Source organism: Ananas comosus, linkage group 23 (assembly GCF_001540865.1).
Source record: "Ananas comosus cultivar F153 linkage group 23, ASM154086v1, whole genome shotgun sequence".
NCBI lineage: Eukaryota > Viridiplantae > Streptophyta > Magnoliopsida > Poales > Bromeliaceae > Ananas > Ananas comosus.
This window is the reverse complement of record NC_033643.1, coordinates 1668706-1685802: the sequence shown is the minus strand read 5'-3', so window position 1 is coordinate 1685802 and position 17097 is coordinate 1668706. Positions and strand designations below refer to the sequence as shown.

At 37.0% G+C, this 17097-nt stretch overlaps 3 protein-coding genes and 1 non-coding gene across 6 annotated transcripts; 3 read left to right on the top strand and 1 right to left on the bottom strand.

The window, feature by feature from the left end:
• Positions 452-3576, top strand: LOC109727932 (CBL-interacting protein kinase 26-like). Its single transcript, XM_020258158.1, has 2 exons — positions 452-645; positions 1571-3576. Exon 2 carries the CDS (start codon positions 1945-1947, stop codon positions 3310-3312), a length of 1368 nt encoding a protein of 455 aa, XP_020113747.1. The 5' UTR covers positions 452-645; positions 1571-1944; the 3' UTR covers positions 3313-3576.
• Positions 4321-7055, top strand: LOC109727933 (phosphoglucan phosphatase LSF2, chloroplastic). Of its 2 annotated transcripts, none has more exons than XM_020258160.1 (6): positions 4321-4734; positions 5200-5405; positions 5659-5829; positions 5978-6192; positions 6270-6324; positions 6681-7055. In XM_020258160.1, the coding sequence occupies exons 1-4, from the start codon at positions 4431-4433 to the stop codon at positions 6179-6181; spliced, it is 885 nt and encodes a 294-aa protein (XP_020113749.1). In that variant the 5' UTR covers positions 4321-4430; the 3' UTR covers positions 6182-6192; positions 6270-6324; positions 6681-7055. The 2 variants fall into 2 exon arrangements, with proteins under 2 accessions (XP_020113749.1, XP_020113748.1); XM_020258159.1 differs by having other exon boundaries at positions 4323-4734; positions 5978-6187.
• Positions 8131-8212, bottom strand: TRNAS-UGA. The gene has a single exon. It is a non-coding gene; the product is annotated as a tRNA-Ser (tRNA).
• On the top strand, positions 14774-16372 carry LOC109728228 (LOB domain-containing protein 15). 2 transcript variants are annotated; one of them, XM_020258593.1, is made up of 3 exons: positions 14774-15043; positions 15398-15647; positions 15928-16372. In XM_020258593.1, exons 1-3 carry the CDS (start codon positions 15030-15032, stop codon positions 16312-16314), a joined length of 651 nt encoding a protein of 216 aa, XP_020114182.1. In that variant the 5' UTR covers positions 14774-15029; the 3' UTR covers positions 16315-16372. The 2 variants fall into 2 exon arrangements, with proteins under 2 accessions (XP_020114182.1, XP_020114183.1); XM_020258594.1 differs by lacking the exon at positions 14774-15043 and adding an exon at positions 15212-15291.

Sequence of the window (17097 nt, the reverse complement as noted above, 5' to 3'; positions counted from 1 at the left end):
AACGTATTATAAATTATTAAAATATTTTAGTAATGCAACGTGGACTCCCAAGTTTTATTATTATATAAAAAAATAACAGTGTGTGGCCGATCCATTCCACTTCTAATAAATAGTCATACATTTATTTCTATATTAAAAAATTAAAATAAACTTTTAAACCGTAAACAATCAACAAAATTTTATTCAAATAAATTTAATTCCAATCAAAGTAATTGAATTGCTCACATAATGCTCTTTTTTTCCTTTTTTTTCTTTTGGTACACATATAGTTAAAAAAAAGAGAAAATCTCCCCTAACTTTTTTATTTAATAATTAAAAAAAAGATTTTGGCCCATTGGGCCCTTGTGGTTGATCCCTTTCCTGTAATATTTACGAAATCGAGGGGCGTTTTTGTAATGAAACTACCACAGCGATATAATATATAATCGCCCATTATATGAAGCTTCTCATGCGACGCAGAAGCAAAATCGAGAGGACGAGGCAAAATCGAGAGGTTTCCCAATCCCGCCCCCTCTCCGCTCCAATCCGCGATCCCCATCAACGTTTAGGGTTCCCCTTTACCCGATTTTAGCTTCGGTGGGTCGATTTTTCCGAGTTTGGGGATCGAATCGATCGGGTGGAGCTCCTTTTTCTGGGCCTGGAGAGGTAAGATTCGTGGGATCTCGCCCCCATTTCCGTTTTTAGCTGTATAGTCCTTCGATTCCGATCATTTTGATCCTTTTCAGGGTTTCTTTTCGTAGTGAGATTGTGGATTCCTTAATTTAGGTTTAATTATTGAGCTTGCTTACATATAATTTTCGAATTTCATTGCAATTTCATAGGTTTGGATTCAATAAATGATGCACGTGATGATTGTTGGATTTGTGGACGAGTCTTTATATGATCTTCTCCATTATTGTGTGCATTCAATGTAAACTGTTGTAGATATCGAGTTTTTCTATTTTGTTTTCAATTTTTAGATAAGGTTTATTGTGCAAAAGATGATCTTTTACGTTTGTTTCAATCCTTGCGCGGTTATATTTACATACAAATTGCTGTTTTTTTTTTGTGAGTTGATGAAACTTTTTTTAAAAAAATTTTCGTTTCGGGCATATGTAATCTAATCATCGGAGATTATTAGTACACGAAATAGGCCTTTCCAAGTTATAAGTGGTCAAATTAGATACATTTAATGGTTGAGAAATTCGTTGTTCATTTAATCCCTCCATTTGGATGCTTGTATGAGGAATTAATTTTCATGTTTTATTCTAGATTCTAGATCATATGAATCAGTTTGATAGCTTGATGAGGAAATTTTTAATTCTATATCAAATCCTCGTTATTTTCCTTGTGTTTTGGTCAAGCCTTTTGATTTATTGAGTTTTCCCTGTTAATTTATCTTAGGAAGTGCAGTTTTTTAATCTCTATGTTGTAATTATGGAAAATAACACCACCCCTTTTTCCTAGTAATTTTATGTTGTTCAAACAGATTAAAAAAAAAATTACCTTATTGGCAATTTAAATCCTGGATTGCTGATAACTACCAAATCTTATTTTATTAATCTCCCTATCATATTTGTGTTTCCTTCAGAGATTCCCAGCCAATTGCGGAAGAGATACCTGGGAATGCAGAAAAATGTGCTTGCATAGCAAAAGGTTCTTTGCCGAGGTACGCGAGATTATAACTCCATTTGAACTAAAATCGTTCACTGTTGATGATCGGAACCAACATAGCCCTATCAGCTCCTTTCTCCCTGTACTAAAGTGTGATGAAGTTACAATAAGTATTGGCCATGTCGTATTAAATCACGGCCTCGGTGACGACGGTTGAAACTTTGTTCATGAGATAATTTAAAAAAATAAGAAGAAGAAGAAGAAGAAAAAGATCCTGCTTTTGTATATACTTTACATAAGAACAGCACGGCCGCGTGCATTCTGGCTTGTGTGCGAATAAAATAAGAAAGAATGAGCACTTCTAGGACTATTCTGATGCAAAAATATGAGCTCGGGAGATTATTAGGGCAAGGAACCTTTGCAAAGGTATACTATGCAAGGAATCTTAAATCGGGGCAGACCGTTGCTATAAAGATGATCGATAAGGAGAAGGTTTTCAGGGTTGGGCTCATGGAGCAGATCAAGCGAGAGATCTCCGTAATGAGATTAGTGAGGCACCCAAATATTGTTCAGCTTTACGAGGTTATGGCGAGCAAGAGCAAGATTTACTTTGTCATGGAGTATGTTAAGGGCGGTGAGCTTTTTAACAAAATTGCAAAAGGGAGGCTCAAGGAGGATGCCGCGAGAAAATATTTCCGTCAGTTAATTAGTGCTGTCGATTATTGCCACAGCAGAGGGGTTTACCACCGAGACTTGAAGCCCGAAAACTTACTTTTGGACGAAAATGAGAATTTGAAGGTCTCTGATTTTGGCTTAAGTGCGTTAGCGGAGTCAAAGAGGAAAGATGGCTTACTCCATACTACTTGCGGGACCCCGGCTTATGTTGCTCCGGAAGTGATTAGTATGAGAGGTTATGATGGCGCAAGAGCTGATATTTGGTCTTGTGGCGTGATTTTGTTCGTGCTAGTTGCCGGTTATCTTCCTTTCCACGATTCAAATCTCATGGAGATGTACAGAAAGATTGGCAAAGCTGAATTTAAATGCCCTAGTTGGTTCTCTCCTGAGTTAAAAAAGCTTCTATTTAAGATCCTGGATCCGAACCCTGTTACCCGGATTTCTATATCAAAGATAAAGGAGAGCCCTTGGTTCAGAAAGGTGCCTGATGACAAGCAATCCAAAAATGAGGCGGATAAAAAAGATAATGTCGGTGCTGATGATGCTTCAGCTTCTACTTCCCAAAGCAGCAATATGGCTGCTGCTGAGGAAAAGGAAGAGTCGATGAGCATCTCAAATTTGAACGCTTTCGATATAATATCGCTCTCAACGGGATTCGATCTTTCGGGCCTATTCGAGGAAAGGAGTGGTAGAAAGGAAGCACGATTCACTACCAGGCAGCCCGCGCCGAACATTATCTCGAAGCTGGAGGAAATGGCTAAGAGCTTGAAGCTGAATGTGAAGAAGAAAACCAACGGGATTTTCAAGGTAGAGGGACCGAAGGAAGGGAGGAAGGGCATCGTGGAGCTGGATCTAGAGATATACGAGATCGCCCCTTTGTTTCACTTGGTGGAAATGAAAAAGACTAGCGGGGATACGCTGGAGTATCAGAAGCTGCTGAAAGAGGAGATAAGGCCGGCTCTCAAAGATATTGTTTGGGCCTGGCAAGACGACGAGCAGCAGAGTCAGGAGCCGCCACCGCAGCAGCAGCAGCAGCAGTCGTGAATGTATTGATAAAGATTTATAATTTGACTCGGAATTCACCGGCTTTTTCTTGTTCAAGTAATCTACACATGTAATTGACTTACCTGTATTTTGCAGATAATACATACTTCTTTTTTTTTTTTCCTTCTATTTTTCTTCTTTTTCCTCTTCTCGCGCGCATCATTGATGTACTGCACTCACTCCTGCGTGGAGAATACCATTGTGTGTTGTTTCCTGGTTTGTGTACTTGATCTTCAATTTGAGTTTAAATGCCTCTTTCTGCTTTCTTGTTTTCTTTTTTGTTTAGTTGGTTGATGAACTCATTTACCTGCGATTACTTTTTTCCTTATTTTGTAAAAGCCCTGGTAACATATTTCTATTGATTCTGCACCGTGGAACTTTTTTTCCCCCCCTCAAATCTTATGCTCCTCAACTTCTAGGTGCTTTTCAAATTTTGCACGCTTTTCCTGCAGCTTCTTGTACACATTTATAAGAACAGAGATTTAAATATCAGGGAACATGTATTAGCGGTCTTAAATTGCAACAAAGGAAAAATAATAAATAAATTCTTTTACAAAATATCCTTTTATTTGCTGTTAAAAAAAAAAAAAACTCATGTTTTTAATTGTCACAAAAACTGACCGGTTTGTCTCTTTCCCGTAATTCTGACAAAACCGCGGAATGGATTTTTCAAAATCCGCATTCAAATCCCTCTAGCTTTAAAATTTATATTCAAATCCAAACCCGATAACAAATCCAAACTTCAAAATTTTAAAACCAAAATTCAATAGTATCATGTTCAAATCTCAATTTTACGAGTGCAAACTTAACTTTTTCTGTATTCTATAAAATATGAAATCGGCTTGGGTTTGGGTTCGAATTCGTGTTCCGATTGGGCTCACACACACACACACACACACAAAATCCGAATTTGGATTTGTCGTATTTCTCTTCTCCGCGTGAGTGAGAGCGAAGTAGAGAAAACACGTGGCTTGGAGCTTTGGACACGTGACACTGTGCACCGTTTCCCATCCCCATCCCCATTCCCCACCCAACCCCGCCTTTTTCTCTCCATCGCCTCGAAGCTCCGATCGAATTGCTCACAGAGCTTGTGCTCGATCGATCCGATCACGACGAAGATGGGATCGATACCCCATGTCTCCCCCTTCTCCTCCCCCATCTCCTCCTCGTTCTCCTCCTCTCTCCGCCGATCCCTCCCGCGATCGATCTCTTTCACCAATTCGATCATCGGGAGCACGAAGACGAAGATCGGATCCGCCGCGCGAAGGTTCCGGATCCATTGCGCGGTCTCGGAGAGCGGGACGATGGAGGGGAGCCGCCGCGGTGGCGAGAGGAGCGGCGGATCCGGGCGCAGGGAGGAGGACTACAATACCGTGATGAAGAGGCTGATGAGGAACCCCTACGAGTACCACCACGACCTTGGTGAGATTTTTTAAACCCTAATCGTAGCTGTGCTTTGTTTGATCACACGGTAACTTGTGAACTTGATTCTGTGATTTTTTCTTTTTTGGGAGTAGAAACTGTGTAATTTCCACTTGGGAGCACCTCTCAGTTCTCATTTTAGTGTTAAAAATCGTAAGGAGAACCAACATTAACTTCTATTTTTATTGAATTGAGGTATTCTGTTTACTTAAATTGAATGGACAACAATTGTTCCCATTTCATTTGCTACAAAGTGATTAAAGCTATGAAATTATTGAAATGAACACTGTAATTGAGTAAGATCATTCTTGTTTGAATGAAAACTTTGGAAAATAAAGTTGCTGCTGTGGTGTTCTTAGGCCACTTCGGACGAAGCAAAGTGAAAGAATTATTACTCGAGGCTTGTAGTTAAGTATTTTCCACGGTCTTATTGTGAGTTTGATTTCTCTGTATCCTGGAATTTAGGCATGAATTATACTATCATAAGTGATAGCTTGATTGTTGGATCCCAACCTCAGAAGCCTGAAGATATCGATCACTTAAAAGAAGAGGCGAACGTCGCGTACATTCTCTGTTTGCAGCAGGACAAGGACATGGAGTATTGGGGAGTTGATTTCCAAGCTATTCTTGCGCGATGCAAGGAGCTCTGTATTCGGCACATGAGAAGGCCGGTAAGTGCCGCATCACTCTAATATTTCTGTTTCGTGGATCATCTGCAGCAGTCTTAGGAGTTCCCACAGGATTTAGAAAATGCTGTCCACATGGGCCAAACTAGCTCTAAAAATGGCTTTTTGGGGCAATGTAACCCTCTATTTCTCTATATTTCTCTATTACTATCCTTAATCTCTACATTGTATTGCCAAGTTGCAACTGAAAGAAGGAATTCATTTATCGTTGATATCCTTTCGATATGGAAACAAACAGGCGAGGGACTTTGATCCAGATTCCTTGAGGTCTCAATTGCCGAAAGCAGTTTCTTCACTAGAGTGGGCCATATCAGAGGGCAAAGGAAGAGTCTATGTTCACTGTAGTGCTGGACTGGGCAGGGCACCTGCGGTTGCTATCGCTTATTTGTTCTGGTTCTGTAACATGAATGTGAGCCCCAATTTCGAACTATTTTTCTCAACTTGACGTTCTTTCTTCCCCTTGGTATATCAAATTCAAAATATGAACAAAAGAAGCAGCAGTGACATAATATCTTCTTGTAATTAAACTTTGTGATGCTACGTATTTTGCCTAACAGCTCAACGCAGCATATGAGAAAGTGACTTCGAAAAGGCCCTGTGGACCTAACAAGAGAGCTATTCAAGGGGCGACTTACGATCTGGCGAAGAACGATCCATGGAAAGAGCCTTTTGAGAGCTTGCCCGAGCATGCCTACAGTGGTGTTGCTGATTGGGAGAGGACGCTGATCCAAGACAGAGTGCGTGGACTGCGAGGAACTTGAGCAACCGTATGGTACCTTTTTGTTTTTAACTTTGTAGAAGTTTGCTTCTTACCTATTGCTGCTTATATTGTCCTGTTTGATTGTACAGGAACAAGGGATTATTATAAACTTACAATCTAGGAAGAAAGACCAGATCTAAAAAGGTTTCATCCCAGACCATTTCCTTATCATCTTATATGAGCTTTATTAGTGAAATAGAGAAGCGTCTATAAAATTTAGGTGAAAACGTCGAGAAGTTACCTGGACTATAGTGCTTTTGAAATGTGATTTTTAAAAGGTTTGATTTCGGTACCTAACTTATTGTTATATTTTGGTTCCACTGCCTCTCCGTCAAAACTTAATTTTAACCTAAAGGAAAAGTGAGTTACTTAAATGGAATATTATGTGGATTTTTCAATAGAAACCATTGTTTTGTAACTCCTTCAATTGAATATTTAGTTAGGTTGGTGAAAAATTCAATTCTTATTATTGATGACATTTTCTATAATCTTTTTGACAGAAACCCCTTTTTTTGCAAAAACCTAAGGAGAAGTACTGCAATAAAAAATAATTGAATGTTAAGTACCAGAATCAAAACTTTGGAAGCGTGGTATACATCTCAAATTGTGCTATAGCCCTTCGACTGGCTCGTCGACAAAATCGCAGTCACAGGGTGGAAAGTGGTGCAGAGTTGCAGAGTTCAGAAGCAGCTTCTGAAGATAAAAATTATCTTGGTGCTAGCAAGGATCACTTAGCTTTATCAATCTCTGTAATGTGTTTCTTAGACTTACGATGATAAAGAAATGCGGAAATTGTACCTATGTATAAGCTTTTGATTTTTTCCTATTGCATGTTTTATTATATTTACAGCAATTATGCAAAGGTGTTCTCAGAATTGCTTTTGAACTTTTTCCGTTATTGAAATTTGAAGCTTCTATTTTTGGGAAAAATTGCAATAAGTTTTTAGATTCTGAATGTGGAAACTTCAGTTTGAAATTTTCGCTTTGTTTTTATTGGAAGATTTTACACGAATGTAAAGAATTTTGTTGTGAGAAAAAAGAGTAAGCGACTATTTATTTAGTTAATATATTACTAGGCATTAGGCTATTATTATATTATTATTAATAGTACCAATGAGGTTTTCGGTCTTTGGACGAAGAAATGTGCGGTTAGGATGATAGTGATTTTCCGCAGTTGAGTAGGTGATTGGTTGATTGAGTAACATGATCTAACAATAAAAATGATTAAATTGGCAGATCTAACAATGAAAATCTCAATAATATGGCAGAAATGATCAAACCGATAAATCTAGCGATGAAAAATTCGATAGTATGGTAGTCGGCATCTCCTACTAGATATAAATAAATTATTCTGGCAGATTCATGAAAACAAGTATAACTATTATATTATCGAAAATATAGAAGATCTAGTGTTTTCGACTTTTTAACTCTTAAATCAACACCTTTAATCGTTTCTAACTTTTAGATTAATATTATTATCTTATGGAGACTACTCAACCTAGGAGTACTACTCAACTCGAGGGCGGACTGCAATCATCCAAACCGCACAATTCTTGATCTAAGGATCAAAAAGTCGGAAGCGTTAAATTCTCTGTACTTCCGATGGCACAGTAGTTCTACAGCATAAAAAACTAACAACAAATCAAAATTATGTGTGAGAGAAATTCTCAATGTTACTGACTGTTCCTAGCACAAGTGGCAAAAAGGCTTGGTGGTAAGTACCCGAGATCAAGTTCGAATTCTAGTTGATTCACATTTTCAGCCAAGTTTATTTCTAAATGAAATAAACGAGATGAGTCGCATGCCACCTATCTTTGAAAAAAAAAATAGTTGATTCATATTTTCAGCTAAATTTATTTCTAAATGAAATAAACGAAGCGGGTAGCATGCCACCTATCTTTCAAAAAAAAAGAAAAAAAAAAAAAGAAATTCTCAATGAAAATAAAAAATCGTCGACAGCAGGGTTCGAACCTGCGCGGGCGAAGCCCAACAGATTTCAAGTCTGTCTCCTTAACCACTCGGACATATCGACTTTGCTTATTCAATGCCGATTAACATCATCCATATTATAAAATATTAAAGAATATTAGAAGCAAATGGAGTCCTAAACAATGGTTTAGCGCGACAAATTCCGCACTTATGTTAGTGTAGGATGCATCAAGGACGAAGCCACATGACCAATCAGGTAGCCCCCAAATCATTTTGTGCACTTGTGGTTCTCATACAAAGCCGTATATGATCTGGTGATTTTTTAAAGACGGGTTAATTTATAAAAGTCACTGAAAATATAGTGAACGACAAATGTATTTATATAAAGTTTTACTTTCATATGTTGTTATTTAAAAAGTCATGATATTTTCAAATATATTTCTTCCGTTAGAATTCGTTAGAAAAATTCAGTAAATCATAGATTAAATATTTAATCCTGGTTAGTTTTTGACATTTTTATGTCTTTATATTATACTATTATGATTTTTGGAGAAATATATTTGTGGTGACAAAATTAAAAATTTGGACGGTTTTCTAATGATTTTCTAACGGTAACAAGTCAGATGGACATATTTAAAAACATAAGAACTTTTGTAAGGACAACATATGAAAGTTGAACTTTATAGGAATATATTTATAATTTACTATATTTGTAGAGATCTATATGAAATTAACTCTTTTTAGAAATGTATTCTTTATATTAGTAGCCGTATAGATAGTATAGATAGTACTGGGACAAATCAAGTGGTTAATTTTGTTTCTTTTTTGGATTGCAAATGCTTCAAATCCTCTTAAAAGTTTTTTTTTTTCGCTTTTTCTCCTCACATTTTGAGCCAAAGATTAAAAGGGAACTTAATTCCGTAAATCTCAATCATAACTAAACGGGAGAAAAAAAAAGAAGTAAAAGCATTAATACAACATTATGTTTTGTCTCAAAACAAAGAAAAAAAAAAAAAGAAGAAAAGTTTACAAAAAAGGAGCCACAATCATCATCATCATCATAATTATATATCATTCAACTTAATTTTGGCCACTCAAATTGATTGAAATGGTCGATCAATTACACTTCTTCTATTTTGGTAAACGTGTCGATTAATTAATTAGTTGGAGTTATTTTATTTACTCCACTCAACATACTTAACACATTGAATTAATATTACCTCAAACTCAAGAGTACTTGATAAGTATTCCTTAATTTATAGACCCACACTCCACTACTCACCAATCACCATTGCAAAAATGTTTAAGCAACATCATGGCTCCTCAAACTCTAAGACCCCCACCACATGCGCCATGTGCCTCATAAGAATTCCTATGGCCTTGTTGCATGCTCCTACCATGTTGTAGTTGAATTATCTAAATCACTTTGTTCTTAGCTCAAATTTCATATAAAAAAAAAAATCTAAGATCTAATTAGGTTATGTCCTTCTCACTGAAAAATATTGGCTTAAATCGGCTAGAATTTTGCTCTGTGACAAAAAGCTAGGTTGGGCTGAGTTATATTCGAAATGGCGCGAGACTGTTTGAAGTAGCTGGAGGATGGTTGGATTGAGTCACAATCAAGATATATTTATGGGCGATGTGTCATATGCTTTAAGCAAATTTGTTGCGTATTTCGAACAATTTGAGCTTTTAAAATTAATGGTTAGCGTCAATGATCCGACAAGTAGTATCAGAGCCATAAGTCATAGGTTCAATTCTCGCATGCTGAAGCATTGTACTGTAACGGGAGGTCAGGTTGGGCATAGTCACGTTCGAAATGGCGTATACTCGTAATTTTCATGAAACTTGCTCTAACATCTGGTTTGAATTTGATTCCAGTTAAACCAACAAATAAACATTTTATGGTGTATATATATATCCTATTAAATCAAAATCCAATTAGAGTCTTAATTACTTGTTGCATGTTCTATGCATACCAATTTTTACAAAAAAAAAATTTGTTATTTCCCCAAAAAAATCAACAAGTGTTAACATCAAGGAGATCGAATGAGTTTGTTCACCTATATCTCTAAAGTAAATACCCAAGTGGCCATTAATCTTTTCCACCATAACAGTATTAAAATTCCATTGATGGCGATCATGGTGACAACATGCTTAAGCACCACAAATTCAGTAATTTTTCCTAATTAATTAGTGGTGAAACCATGAGAAACCCACTAACTCCATATGCATTATCCCACACATTTTACTTTTAGCCCCAATTAAAGCCCCAGTTCTCAAGTTCATGTTTAATTAAAAGATCACAACGGAGTAATTAACAAAATTAAGAGATAATGAATCAAAATGTTGTGTTAGTCAATCCATGCACGATTTAATTAACTAAACATGCACGATGGTTTGGAATAAAGGATGATGGCCTTTCCCACTACAATTAATAAACAACAATTCTGGAGGCACCTATTGTCCCTAGCGAAAGTGGCAAAGAAGTTTTTTGGTTGGTATCCGAGATTCTAAGTTTGAATCATAGTTGATTCATATTTTCAGCTAAGTTTATTTTTAAAAAATAAATGAAGCGAATAGTATACTATCTTTCTCTCTTAAAAAAATAATAATAATAATTTCTGGAGGCCATAAATACTTCCCATTAAATGGCATCTTAATTGATATTTATAAAAAAACCCAACCCCACCACTTGCAATAAAAAAATTTTAAGGCACTAATATATGAAACTTAACTACAAAAGTACAAAGTCAACACACTCATGTACCATGCACATGGGCCTTTTAATATGAGTCCCCTATCTAGATGTGTTCATGGAATCGTATACATGCATGTTCATGCTTTAATTCTCCTCCCACACAATCACATCCTCTATTCCATACACTCACTCTCTCTCTCTCTCTCTCTCTCTCTCTCTCTCTCTCTCTCTCTCTCAAATCCACATACTAGAGATGATGATCCCAAATGCCCCCGATATTCCAAAAAGTCCTCCTAGGATCAAGCATGATGGCAAGTTCTACTCAATGCTCCTTTCCAAGGAGAGCTCCTTGGCCAATCAGTCCTTTAGGGTTGCTTCGGGATCTGTGCCGTTCGTATGGGAGTCCGTGCCTGGCACGCCCAAGGTCACCATCGCCGTCGCCGCCGTCCCATCCATCACACCACCACCCTCTTATTGGCACCACGCCAGTACAGCGGCCAACATCAAGAGCACGACGAGCGAGAATCAGAATCAGAATGAGAATAAGAATAAGGAGAAGAAAAGGAGCAAGTACAGGAATTTTATTGCCGCCATCTTCCGCAAGCTCACTCTGATAAGGAGGAAGCGGACGCAGCCGGCACCGTCAAGCCGAATTTCGTCCTCCTCGCGGTCCTCGTCGCCGTCGCCTTCGTTCTCTCGATCCAACGTCTCGAGTTCGCGATTCTCCAGCTCGAGGATGCTGTTCTCCTCGGCAGTGAGAGATGACCAGCCGGACGATCTTCCTCGGTGTTTCTTGTGCTTTCGGGTGAGGTCGATTCCAAAAGTGCATTTCTTCAGGCGTGGTCGTAAAGGAAAAATTGGTGCTGATCACTCGGGAGAGATTTAAAAATATATATATATATATTTTAAAATAATTCTAAAATTGACCATGCGAAAATTATTTGCAAAATGACCATGCGAAAATTATTTACAAAAATGACCATGCCAAAATTATTTGCAAAATTGTTTCTCCTTCCCACAATGCAAGTGGAGAAGGGAAATACAGTTTATGTTATGCCAAATACGGCGAATGATTTACATTATTCAAAATATGAAGAAATATTTGATATGCCCCTAAGAATATTATACAATATACATGCTGCGTAATTAGTAGTCCTAAGCCATGTACCATCACCTGCTTAAGCTTTTTTCTCACAAACCCGTTATACTCCTATGCTCACAAAATGTGCTTTCAAAAAATAGTAAATCATTCACCATAATTAGCTCAGTAGTAATATTTCTATGAGATCATTTTCGAAAATAAAGTATCTGTTAGGATTATTTTTGGAAATAATAACTTAGCCAAAGTATCTTAATTTCCTTGTTGGTGTACGTAGTGTGCGACGGTCGATCAAGATCGAAGATGTTATATATTACCCCTTAGTAATAAATAGAAAGTTGGATGTATGCTCATGCTGAAAGAAAGAAAAAGAAAAAAGAAAAAAAAAAAAAGATATGCTCGTTTTGGAATAAAACATGATTACTTTGTGATAATTTCATGGTGAAATAGTGTCCACTTGTTTTCGCATTTGGTTTTGCAATTTAGTCCAAATATGTTATATACAAAAGCTTCTCTTATTTTTTTATTACTATGATGAGTGCAAAATATGGAATGATTCCCTTCAAAAAGAAAAAAAAAATCACACAAAAGGTGTTACAGGGCAACATAATAGTTGTCATATTAGGAACCGATCATATTTATATAGTTGGTTTAAAGTTTGATGATTTGTACTCAAAATTTTAAATTTGAAATTTAATTACTTCATAATTTTTAACTAAATTAATTAGTTTTTAATATAGACGTAATCTAATTGTTGTTGTATCTCTTTCTTGTTATTTTTTTTTCTCTTTCTTTTTGCCAATTGTACACGGGAGTACAGTATAATTGTTTCGGCAAATAAAGGTACCTTTTAATTATATAATAACACGATCAATTTCTTTTGAATTGTACCGGATACACTAATTATGGCCACCTCAATTGTGCCGTACTGGGTCGAATTTTTCGGTTGGAACGCTACATCAGAATTAAATTACAGAAACGTATTTTTGAAACATTCTTTTATAAGTATTTTATTTATGTCAAAATTTTTAAAAAAATACTACTAAACCTTAAATATAAGTCAAATCCAATCAAAAATAAAAAGTTGCTCTACTAAACCAATCTCATCCAGCCCATTCGACCCGATTAGAAATAGAAAAGGAAAAAAAAATAATCACCATCTCCCTTTCTTCTCCTTCGCCGGCGCAGCTGACGAGATACGGTTCTGGCGGCTAGAGTTCTACGATCGTCACGTGTTCCCCGGCCACAAGTCGCTAGAAAATTAAGTGCCAAATATCAAGGCGGCCCCATATATATATATATAGCGACCTCACATACAGCAATACTTTTTAAAAGTGTCGGTAATTTAGCCAGCAACACTTCTTTTAAATCTATGCCGACATTTAAAAGTATCGCTATGCATCGTTTTTGTTGTAATGAAAAATTTCGTAGCCATTTTAGGTTCGGATCTGGCTCGCAATAGCTGAATCGGGCCGGTGGAACTGAATCTGAGCCCGAGGCTTAACTTGGCCCGTAATTTCCAAGTGAATCTGAACCCACAAGAAACACATTTTACCCATTTTAGGTTCGAGCCTAGCCCGAGTCTTAGCCAAATTTCTACTAGATGTGGACACAATTTTTGCTAATAAATGGGGTTTAATTTCAACAAGTGTTGTTCAAGTACAGTTATTTGAAGAATTACTAACAACTCTATAAATACGCCATATAAGTTTTGATCATAATAGTACCCAGAAAAAAAAATACAAATAATTGAAACTTTTTTTTTTGTTTGCCAATAGTAAAATTGTTTCAATAATTTAATACGCATGTTCAATCAATGTATACAAACTTCTGCTTTGTTAATATCACGGTGGTATCGATGTTTTATATCTGAAATTAGATGAATGACGGACCTTTTACTGTTATCTTCACTTTTTATCTTTATATAGATAAATTGTTAAAATGCTCGTGAGCTTATTAACTGCATTTGCTTAATTTGCTATATTGATAAGTTTCTATAACATACTTGACCAATTGTTGTCTAAATTTATAAAAAGTTCAATCATTTCCTATTAACAACTACAAAATTTCATTATTGCCATGCACCTATATATTATGATGCTCAAGTAACCCCACGTCGGAAAATATGAGAGAATGTAAAGGATTTATGTACGGCTAGTATATTAGAGTTAATCATTTGTATGTAACGAAATATTAGTATTTTTCTAGTTATTTTTGCTAGCTAATCTGCTCCTAGATCTCCACAATGATGCTTTGTTCACTGGGAGTAGTTGGGACACTTATGATCTATTCTTGCCTCTCTTTTTTTTTTTTTTCTGATATATAGAGAACTCCAAAAGGAGATCCCCAAAAAAATGTAAACACCCTCCAAAAACCTTAAAATAATCTTAAGGTCCTTTTTTGATTAATATATTTAATCCACAGGTACCCTTACCCTACCCCCCTTCACCTTTGAATCTCCCTTGTGCAAAAGTCAACATCTTTGAGGGAGTCCACGTGGGCAAGCAGTACCAAAGCTGGGATCTTAACTCACACACCAAGGTCTCTCTCTCTCCACCCCCACTATTGTTTCTAACATATTCTTTATATACAGAGATAGTAAAAAATTAATTAAATTCTTTTATCATATAAGAAACAAAATAATTAATCTAGAATTAATATAAAATTTAGTTAATTAGATTCTTCAGTAACTCGCATAGCTCGATGTAATTATTTAGATACAAATCCTAGAAAGAACATCTTTTGAGAGAAAAAAAAAAAGAAAAGTTTTTTGTCCTCTCTCTCAATCTGTGAAAAGCTTCTTCTCCAATGATCCAATCTTAGACATCAGCAGAAACATCAGCAGCAGGAACCAAACAAGAGACCCCTTATTCCTCTCCTTTTCACCCTCTACTCATTGTTTCCCTTTCCCCTCCTCCTCCTTTTTATCTATGATATAAGCTTTTTGCCCACTTCCCCTTTAATACCTTGCCTTTTAAGCACTCTTTCCTTTCTCCATATCCAATCTCTCTCTCTCTCTCTCTCTCTCTCTCTCTCTCTCTCTCTCTCTCTCTACACCCCTATTTCTCTCTCTTCTCAGGCTCTCTAGGTTCCATATTCATTGCTAAGGAGCATGCCTCAATGTCCTCAGAAAGGTAAGGAAAGTTAGTAAATAATTTTATAGCTCTCCTCTTTAATTAAGATGTTCAAAAAAGCAAACCCTAACGTGCCATTCCAATTATTATTGTTCTTTCCATGAATTTGTGTGTTAGAGCAAGCTACAAACACCAGCACCAATTTTTCCCCCCTTTCTAACTCTAACAACTGACTCTTTTTATACCTCTTAACTTGCATAATAGAAAGGGCAAGATAATTACAGTTTCTGTAACTGTTCTAATTTTAGGTATTGAAAGATTAAAACCACCAAAACACCTAAACTATACTGCATGAGATCTTACACTCATTTCCTCTAATTGCTTGCTCATGTTCTCATCATTTGTACGCATCAGGGAGCGAATCGATGAGGTCGGCAAGAAGATCAAGAGAGAATCCGACGCCGTGCCCGCCGATCGGATGGGACGGGGAATAGGCCCGGCCGGAGCCCTAAACACCATAACCCCGTGCGCCGCCTGTAAGCTCCTGCGACGGCGGTGCGCGCAGGAATGCCCTTTCTCCCCTTACTTCTCCCCTCACGAGCCCAACAAGTTCGCCTCCGTTCACAAGGTCTTCGGCGCAAGCAATGTCTCCAAGATGCTAATGGTAAATAACAACAATAAACAGTTATCACCAAAACAAAATCCTTTAGTTTCACATGTACATAAAGCTCAAGATGATTATGTTATGGTAGTAGTTGTGATGTGGTACTGCTTCTTCAAATCTATATTATTGGAATTAGAGGGCAACGAAAATTTATAATTTATAAACTGGATAGCCAACATATCCAGGAACCGATCAAAATCGGATCGAATTATTTGTTTTACTAGCCTCTTACATGGCAACATATACGCTCTTAATTTATTGCTCTTGACAACTTCATCAGGAGGTCCCGGAGCCGCAGAGGGCTGACGCGGCAAACAGTCTCGTATACGAAGCAAACCTACGACTACGAGACCCGGTATACGGCTGCATGGGAGCCATCATGGCGCTGCAGCAGCAAGTGCAAGCCCTAGAAGCTGAACTAGAAGCAATTAGAGCCGAGATACTGAAGCACAAGTACAGGCAAGCCGGTAGTTCTCTAATCTCTAACCCCCACGCTGCCGCTTTGCTCGTGCATCCTCCCCCTGAGGAGGTGTCGGTCGCCGCACCTCCCCCTTTGCCCCCGCTGCCCCCCGCGGCCTCCTCCTCTTCTGTGTACACTGCACCCCCTTCAAATTCTACTGAATATAGCTCCATCACAACAAATGAGAATGTTACATACTTTGGTTGAAACTAAACTTGCTCTCTTTATTTTCTACTTAATTGTTAGTCATCATCTTTTACAAATAATGAGGAATGATATATATATATATATATATATATATATATATTGGGTATAACCATCAATATTGAATCAAATAAATAGATGATGTTCAAAGTTCTTCTCCTACCTAGCTAGTTTATTGTCTATGGTTTTATAAGCTCATATATCTGTTAGCTTTGGCTGTAGTAAGGATTATAGTTTGAAACCATCTACTGGGTTGATGAAAGTTTGGTACAAAATTAAGAAACGCACAATTAGAAAATATTTTTAAAATTATCCCTCTATTTCTTTATCTTTTCAACTGGTTGCTGATCTAGGGTTTCCTTCACATGCTTCTTTGTGCCATTCAAGTGCCTTATTATATAAACACTCATTAAAGAGGAGTGGGGGTGGGGGGACATAAGGCATTGTTGATTTTATTCTCCCAATGCAGGATGGGGAAAAAGAGACTTCCAAGAATTTGTCCATGTGAGCAAGCTCATAGGCAAATGGTTAAATGAGCATCCAATTATTGGGAAACTGAAATATTGTTGAAGTATATATCAGGTTACTACTTAAAGTGGGATATCTGAGCTTGCTCAACTAGACCAATGTTTTTCTTTAACTGCAGTTTGTCAGGATATATTGAGTAATTTAAAGATCTTTTTAGAATATTTTTTCTGCGTTTTGGCATATATATATATATATATAGAGAGAGAGAGAGAGAGTTCACCTGTTATACTATTGATAGTATATTATTAGTGTTTATTA

Coding starts and splice junctions, on each gene's coding strand:
- LOC109727932 (XM_020258158.1), top strand. CDS start 1,945: ATGAGCACTTCTAGGACTATTCTGATGCAAAAATATGAGCTCGGGAGA.
- LOC109727933 (XM_020258160.1), top strand. CDS start 4,431: ATGGGATCGATACCCCATGTCTCCCCCTTCTCCTCCCCCATCTCCTCC. Junction 4,735..5,199: donor CGAGTACCACCACGACCTTG/GTGAGATTTTTT, acceptor CCTGGAATTTAG/GCATGAATTATACTATCATA. Junction 5,830..5,977: donor TCTGGTTCTGTAACATGAAT/GTGAGCCCCAAT, acceptor TTTGCCTAACAG/CTCAACGCAGCATATGAGAA.
- LOC109728228 (XM_020258593.1), top strand. Junction 15,648..15,927: donor ATGTCTCCAAGATGCTAATG/GTAAATAACAAC, acceptor CAACTTCATCAG/GAGGTCCCGGAGCCGCAGAG.